The sequence below is a fragment of the Ceratotherium simum genome, chromosome 22 (genome assembly GCF_057802395.1).
Source record: "Ceratotherium simum simum isolate JZ-2026a chromosome 22, ASM5780239v1, whole genome shotgun sequence".
NCBI lineage: Eukaryota > Metazoa > Chordata > Mammalia > Perissodactyla > Rhinocerotidae > Ceratotherium > Ceratotherium simum.
The window spans coordinates 39302120-39309841 of NC_141921.1; the positions used below are offsets into that span (position 1 = coordinate 39302120).

A 7722-nucleotide genomic window follows, 5' to 3' on the forward strand; every position below is an offset into this window, starting at 1 on the left:
TCAGTCAGGACCAGCCTCTAGAATGCAACGGAAAATTCCCGCAGCCTGAGGTCCCCCAGACACCTCAGGTCTGAGGCCTGAGGTCATCACAGCAGGACAGACCACTACACGCTCCCTCACACACCCTCACATTCCCTGTCTCTCTGTCGTTTTTTATCAAAACTTTATTGATTTTTATATTACCAAAGTAACACATGCTCTGTTTAAAAAGGAATTTAGCTGTAAAAATATGTAAGTGAGAGTCCTCCTTCTCCCCCAGATAACCACATTCACAGCAGGAGGCGTAGAGTTTGGGATTTCTTTCCTAGAAAATGATTCCTAAGGTGACCAGTGGGCCCACCTCAGAAAACAACTTCCAGGGAGCAAGTGGGTGCACTCCTGGCAGGGTGTGGGGGTCCCCAAACCTGCCAACCTCAGGATTCGCTCCGTCTCGGGATGTTTGGGCAACCGTGCTCCTGAGCCAGCCCCGCTTCCTGCCCCAATTAAACAGTAATCACCCAAGGTCAGGGAAAGGGCCTTGTCAGAGCAGGTTTCTCCATGGGGGGGCTCAGCCGGGACCAGGTGGGTCCACCCCTCTCCTGCCTATAAGTGCGCCCCACCCGCCTCGACAGCCACTGGGTCCTGAGCGCTCACGACATGTTGGGCATCACCACCCTCGCTGTGCTCCTGGCCTGTGGTAAGCTGAGGGTCGGGGACCAGCCGCAGTCAGGGGGCTGTGAGCCCAGCTGGCCTCCGGGGACAAGGAGAGGAGCAGGGCCCTCTGCTCTCCAGGGCTCCAGAAAGGAGCTTTGGGGTCCCATGTGGGTTCAGACACTGCTGACCAGCTGTGTGTCAGATGAGCCACTTGCCAGCTCTGCTTCCGTGTCTGCAAAATAGAGCTGATGATCTGCCTCCCCAGGATAGATGTGAGGGTGGAAACCACCGAGCGTGGGCCCAGGGACACAGGAGGTGCCTCATCCTAGGCTCACTCCAGGGACCATCGGGGCCTATCTCTCCCCGTGTCAGCATCTCTCCTTTGGGGATTCTTTGCTCCCCCATTTTGGTGGTCTTCTCCCAGATTAGAAATCAAGGAAATTGGCTTGAATGTCACTCACTCTTGGCAGGACGCTTCACCTCTCTAAATCTCCTTGGCTATTTTAGCAAATGAGAGCACTTGGTTGAGAGTCCTTCTAGCTAACAACAACAACAACAGTAATAATAGCAGCTCCTGCTTATTGTGTGTTTACTATGTGCCAGGCACTGCGTTGAGCCCTTTACGTGCAGGAGCTAATTTGATCCTCACAACTACCTTGAGAGGCAGGGTGTGTTAATATCTCCACCTTACAGATGAGGACACCATGCTCAGGGAGGCCCAGGATCTTGCCAAGATCACAAGTCTGGTTAGAGCCAGAATTCAAGTCTGGGTCTGTCTCACTGAGGGGCACACATATTTGACCGCCCACACGGCTCCCAGCTATGACAGCCTGGAACTCTGGGTTCAGGGCTCACACACCCCTTATGCTGTGGCCTAAAAGGGGACAGCAGGGTAGGAATGAAGGGCACGGGTATACCCGGGCACTCACACTCATACCAGCTGCCCTTTTCTTTCCTTCAACGTAGGAAGCATTCCCGCTGTACCAGGCCTTTTGCTAAACTCCTTATGTGCGTTGTCGAATTTAGTTCTCAGGACAAACCACCAGGTTCGTGCTGTTCTTCCCATTTTGCTGAAAGGGAAGCTGAGGCCAGAGAGCTAGATGGCTTCCCCAAAGTCACGCAGGAAAATCTGACCCCGTGTCTGCCCAGCCCCAAAGTCTGTGCTCTTTCCTCCTGCCCCTTCCCCAGTGGGGATGCCAGCCCCACTCACCTGTGCTCTGTCTCTCCTGTCTCGCCAGCCTCCTGCGAGGACTCTGGTGGGGACCCCAGCTACTCCTCCAACCTATCAGCCCGGGTGGTGGGAGGAGAGACCGCCACGCCCCACAGCTGGCCCTGGCAGGTGAGCAGAGCACTGTGGGTGCTCTGTGGGAGGTGGGGTGGACAGGGTGGAGGGGTGAGGGTCCCTGGGGGCTGACACGTGGCCCTCCCACGCCCTCCTCCAGGTCTCCCTCCAGTACCGCTATACTGGCGGGTGGTGGCACACCTGCGGTGGCACCTTGATCAGCAGCAGACACGTCCTCACAGCTGCCCACTGCATCGAGTGAGTAGAGATGACGCCCAGAGAGCCCACCGTCCATCGCCCTGGCGCAGGAGCCTCACAAGCTGTTTGTACTGAGCGCCCACGACACACTCCAGGCCCTGGGCAAACAGGCTACTTGTAACCAGTAACCTAGTCGTTCGTTTCTTCATTCAACAAGTACTCATTGTGCACCTACTATGTGCCAGAGAACACAGCAGGGAAGACAGACTCTGTGCTTTCAGGAGCTGATATTCTAGTGGAAGACAGAGCAGCAGACCATTAAACAAGTCAACATGTAATATATCAAGTGGCAATGAAGAAAAATGAGGCAGGCAGAGGATAAAAAGTACAAGGGGTTCTATTTTGAATGAGGCGGCCGGGGGAAGCTCTCTCTGAAAGGGAGATATTTGAGAAGCACCTGAAGGAAGTGAGGGAAGAAATCGTCGATTTGGGGAAGGGTGCTGTGGGTGGAGGGAACAGCCAGTGCAAAGTCCTGGAGGAGGGAGCCTCTTGGGATGTGTGAGAAATAACGAGGAAGCCCGTGAGGCAGGAGCGGATTGTGAGGGGAGAGGAGGTGACTCAGAGAGGAACGCAGGAAGAGGCAGCTGTGGCTGGACTAGCTCATCCTCACGGCAGCCCTGGGAGGGGAGCTCGACATTCTCTCCACCTCACAGAGGAGGGAACTGAGGCCCGAGGCTCCCCACCTCGGAGCCCAAGCGGACTTGACTCCAGGACCAGGGACCTCACCCCGAGCACCGGGAAGAGTCAGGGGGATGGAGACTCCTTCCCCTACGTGATTCCCACCGTGGTCTCCGGGCTGCGTCACCAAAGGCCTGATTCCCTCTCTACCCCACTGGCTGGCGGCAGGGGCAGGAGGCCACCCTGACCCAGTCCGTTTCCTCTGCTCAGCAAAACCCTGACCTACCGCGTGGGCCTGGGGAAGCAGAACCTGGCGGTGGAGGACGAGGAAGGCTCCCTGTACGTGAGTGTGGACACCATCTTTGTCCACGAGGACTGGGACTCCGATCTGATTCGGTGAGTGCCCAGCTGACCGTCTTACGGCCCGTGGGGACAGCACAGAGGAAGGAGGGGTCCCTGAGCCGGAGCTGCAGACCCTGCCCCCACCCTGTCCCTGGACCCCATCCTCGCCCTGAGCAGCCAGCAGGTGACTCCTTTATGCAAACTGGCAAAATGCTAAGTGGAGATGGACGCCCCTCCCATCGCCTTCATTGGCCAAGGGTCCCAGAAGGGACACAGGGAATAAAGACCCGAGGCCCCCACAGTGTCTTGCCTGAAGTCTCTCGGCCAGAGGCTGAGCCAGGACTCACCTTTATTGAGTGCCTACTGCATGCCCCCATTGCAATAAGCACTTTATGTGCCATCTCTCATTTAGTCTCCACAACAGCCCTGGACAAGGAACTGAGACTCAGAGAGGTTCAGGACTATGACCCAGATCACACAGCCCAGAATTTGGCAGAACTAGGAGTCAAACCAGGTCTGTCTAGGGTTGCAGCTTTCGTCCGGTAACACGAAAATACCACAAATTACACCCGCAAGTGTCCCTCTTTCATTAGTATAATTTCCAACTTGTTTTAGCTTAATTTCTGGTTGCTACATAACCTGCAGTGGTTCAGAACGCCTCTGCTCTCATCTCCCCTCCGTTAAGACTTTCGTGATGTGCAGACACTGCGGGAGAAGTTATGTTCTAAAGGGGCGGCCCTGGGGTCAGAAGGCGGATCATTGGTCCTCCGGCGTCTCAGTCGGCCAGTAAGAAGCTGGCGGCCCAGGATGTTCATGGAGGACCCCGGTCACCCTTGGCCTGACTCCCAACTCACAGCCTGGGCCCCTTAGCCTTGGCTAAGGGGACCCGGGCCTTCCTGCCCACTCACCACCTCCACTTTGAACTCCAGGAATGACATTGCCCTCATCAAGCTGGCAGACACCGTGGAACTGAGCAACACCATCAAGGTGGCAAGCCTGCCAGAGGAGGGCACTGTGCTGTCTCAGAACTACCCCTGCTACGTCACTGGCTGGGGCCGCCTCTCGAGTGAGTACAGCCCCTGGGAAATCAGGAGAGCCTTCCTGGAGGAAGCGACTCCCACAACAAGGACACCATCGACATATGCCCATCACTTTTCCTTTTTGCCTAAACGTCTTCAGATCTTTTTCTGCTTTCTAATAATAATAGCTAATATTTATTAAGCACATACCAAGTGACAGACACTTTAACAAGTACACATCAGGCGTGTTGAAAGGATTCGATGGATGAGAATTTGTCAGGGGCTGGAACAGGGCTGGGCACAGACACTAAGTGCCATGTAAGTGACTATGGAATAAACTAAACAAACCCCGTGGGGGCGGGGATGAGATCTGATGGTACAGCACAGGCCCACATAAATGCCAGCTGCGCTAAAAGGTAAAATGCAAATAAAGGAAGCCATGGAAGACAGAGACAATGCAGATCAGTACTTGGACAATCGTGGGGTGAGAAAGACCTTTAAACGCGTGAACCCAAGGCAGAGGCCTACAAGGAAACGATTGACAATTAGAAGCCCAGGATCCAAACTAAAGAGAACCCAACTGAATGGGCTTTGTATCGACTAGTTCTTCCTCCTGCCTGCTCCCCCCTCCCCTCCCTCGGAAGGGCCCTGACCCAAATGGTTTGGGACCATTGGCTCTGAGTCTCGCCTCTCGATTAAGGGCCTCTGTGTGCTTCCCACGAAGTCTAGCCAAAACTCTCCTGGGTCCTGTCCCAGCCCATCCGGCCTCTGTTACACCCTGAAGACCTGGGGCCACCTGGGCTGGCTCCCCAGTCACCACCGTTCTCTCCCCAGCCGGCGGCCCCCTTCCCGACGAGCTGCAGCAGGGCCTGCAGCCTATAGTGGTTTACGCCACGTGCTCCCGGCTGGACTATTGGGGCTTCTTGGTGACGAACAACATGGTGTGCGCCGGGGGTAACGGCGTCATCTCATCCTGCAACGTGAGTGTCCTGGCCCTGCACCCGTCCCTACTCCAGGTGGCCAAGTGGAGGGGGCAGTGAGGAGGGCAAAGGAGGGAGAAGTGGGGAGACCCACATGGGCATACCTTTCCCGGGGAGGAGACTGAGCCCTGGCTGGGCCCAGGAGGCTCAGGAGAAACTTGTCACCTTCCCCCCAGCATGTGGCGAGAACATGGGAGTTGAGCATGAGTGTCTGAGATGGAGTCCCAGTCCCACTACTGAGTAGCTATGTAACCTTGGACAGGCTATTTAACCTCTCTGAACCTGTTTTCCCGTCTATAAAATGGGGATGTGGTAAGCACTTCACAGGGTTGCCATGTGGACTAAATGAGTCTAACAAACATAGAAGAGACCTCATTGAAGTCCCTACACACGTTCCTCGTGCCATCAGCTCCATCGGTCCAGGGAGCCTGAGGACTTAGGGAGTAGCACACAGAACCAAGAAACATCTAGAATAATCAAGAACTGTCCTGTTTTCAAACACATGACCCTCTCCCCACTCCCCACTTTCTCACTTTCCCAGGGCTCCAGCATCCTCATCTCTCCGGGCAGCTCACAGAGTCTTAGACATGGTGACCTGAGCAGTTAGGGAAGCCCAGGCACAGAGAGGGTTATCATCATCCCAAAATCACACAGCAAACCAAGAGCTAGTCTGACACCCCAGGGCCTCCCAGAATGAGGCCAAGGCACCCCAAACCACATCCTCTTTGCCTCCCTCACCATGGACAGGCTGAAGCCAAAACAGGGGGTACCGAGGCTGAGACCCCAACCCACATCCCCCACCCTGACCCGCCCCTGTTTCCCAAGCCTGCCTCCAGGGGAGGCCTGGTGGCTGAGGTCTGCTTGGTCTGGTGCAGGGGGACTCGGGCGGCCCGCTGAACTGCCCGGCTGACGATGGTTCCTGGAAGGTGCACGGCATCGTCAGCTTTGGCTCCAGCCGGGGCTGCAACATTCGTAAGAAGCCCGCTGTCTACACCCGGGTGTCCGCCTACATTGACTGGATCAACCAGGTGGGTGCCCACCCGCAGCTCTCCTTCCTGCACCGCCAGCCCCTCCCCATTCCTCACCCAGGCCTTCACTCACTCCCCCACTCACCCCTGCACTCATTCGTTCATTCACTCACTGATTCATTTGCTGGTTCCTTCACCTGTTCATTCATTTGCTGGTTCCTTCACTCGTTCATTCATATACTTATTCACACGTTCACTCACTCATTCAAGAAGTACTGAGTGCTTGCTGTACGCAGGCCTTGAGTCACGTGTGACGAAGGAAATGGTATTAACTTCTCTATCCATTCATCCACTGGCTTCAGCAAATATTTATGTCCCAATCCCAGGCACCATGGCCGTCCCCCCAGAAGTGACACGTGGCCCCATGAGAGCAGGGCCCAGCAGAGGAGAGGGGCAGCAGGGACGGCTATGTATATGAGGGTGGGGGAACACAGGTTCACTCTGCGGCCTTCATACTGGGGGCAGGGTGTGTTCTGAGCCCCATTTGCACAGTGGTCTCAAATGCTAAAGGGGCTCAGACTCCTTGGGCAGAGGTGAGACTTGTCAAGGTCCAGGGCCACCTGCCATGCCCCTTGTTCCTAGTCTCCCGATGGAGCCTTGCGCCGCCCCATAAGTGGACACACACACCCCCAAGTTCCTCACCCTGTTCTCTGCTCTTCCAGAAGTTACAGCTGTGATTCATCCTTGGGAGCCACGGCCACCAGTCCCTGCAACCACAATAAACCTTCCGCCCCCGCAAGCCGCCTGCATTCTTCATTCGCGTCTCCTCTGCAGGTTCCCGGGCTCTCTAGGGGCTGCCCCTCTCCACCCTAGGGATGCAGAGAGATGCCACCTCAGCCAGACTGGTCAGGCCTCAGAGGGAGCTGCTGGGGGCTAGTGGAGGGGTTTCCCAGGAGGCCACATGGTGGCCTGAGGGGACATGAGTTAAGGACACACCAGATACTTGTCCCCAGTATCACACAACTGTGACCCATTGTGGCCCTGATCACGTCACCCTCTTCCTGATCCTGCCTCCATAGGAGTCTGCTGGGTGCTCAGGCCCCCAGCTGCAGGGGAGGATGGGGTCTCCCCAAAGACAGCCTCCCCAGCCCGGAGAGGCTGGCCACAGGAGGATGCTCAGGGAGAACCACGGGCTCCCTGAGAAAGAGGCTCCCTAGCGGGCCCCCCAGCCCGGGGCAGGCCCCACGGCTACTGTCAGCTGGGCTCTCGGAGTCGGGAAGTGTTTAATGGGCCCTGACCTCATGCCAGCCCTGTGCTGGGCACAGTGAGGGGCCAGGAGGAAGGGCAGACCCAGCCCAGCCCCCAGGGTCTGCAGGTTTGAGGAAAACAATGGTTTCCACACACAGTCACAGCAGGTCAGAGCTGGAAAGCTTTCAGTGTATTAGACGGGCAGGGAAACGGAGGCCCAGGACAGGAAAGGGCTGGGCCAGCTGATGGGAACAGACGGCCAGTAATGCAGGAGCCACGGAGGCTCAGGGAAGGGAGAGCCCTCCCGAGGCTGACTGAGGGCAAGTGGGGTCAAAAAGAGAATGACCAGTGAGCAGTGAGGGACAGTCCAAGTG

At 56.4% G+C, this 7722-nt stretch overlaps 1 protein-coding gene across 1 annotated transcript; it reads left to right on the forward strand.

Moving 5' to 3' along the window:
* Nucleotides 1-636: 636 nt before the first annotated feature.
* LOC147914141 (chymotrypsin-C-like) lies at nucleotides 637-6951 on the forward strand. The gene is made up of 8 exons (XM_087445759.1): nucleotides 637-676; nucleotides 1872-1972; nucleotides 2076-2173; nucleotides 3062-3187; nucleotides 4063-4199; nucleotides 4987-5132; nucleotides 6008-6194; nucleotides 6935-6951. The coding sequence occupies exons 1-8, from the start codon at nucleotides 637-639 to the stop codon at nucleotides 6949-6951; spliced, it is 852 nt and encodes a 283-aa protein (XP_087301885.1).
* The last annotated feature ends 771 nt before the right edge of the window (nucleotides 6952-7722 follow it).

What these genes read in the sequence shown, in the direction of transcription:
- LOC147914141 (XM_087445759.1), top strand. Translation starts at nt 637, where the DNA reads ATGTTGGGCATCACCACCCTCGCTGTGCTCCTGGCCTGTG. An exon ending in ACAGCTGCCCACTGCATCGA is followed by an intron (nt 2,174 to 3,061) that starts GTGAGTAGAGAT and finishes TCCTCTGCTCAG; the next exon opens with CAAAACCCTGACCTACCGCG. An exon ending in TGGGACTCCGATCTGATTCG is followed by an intron (nt 3,188 to 4,062) that starts GTGAGTGCCCAG and finishes TTTGAACTCCAG; the next exon opens with GAATGACATTGCCCTCATCA.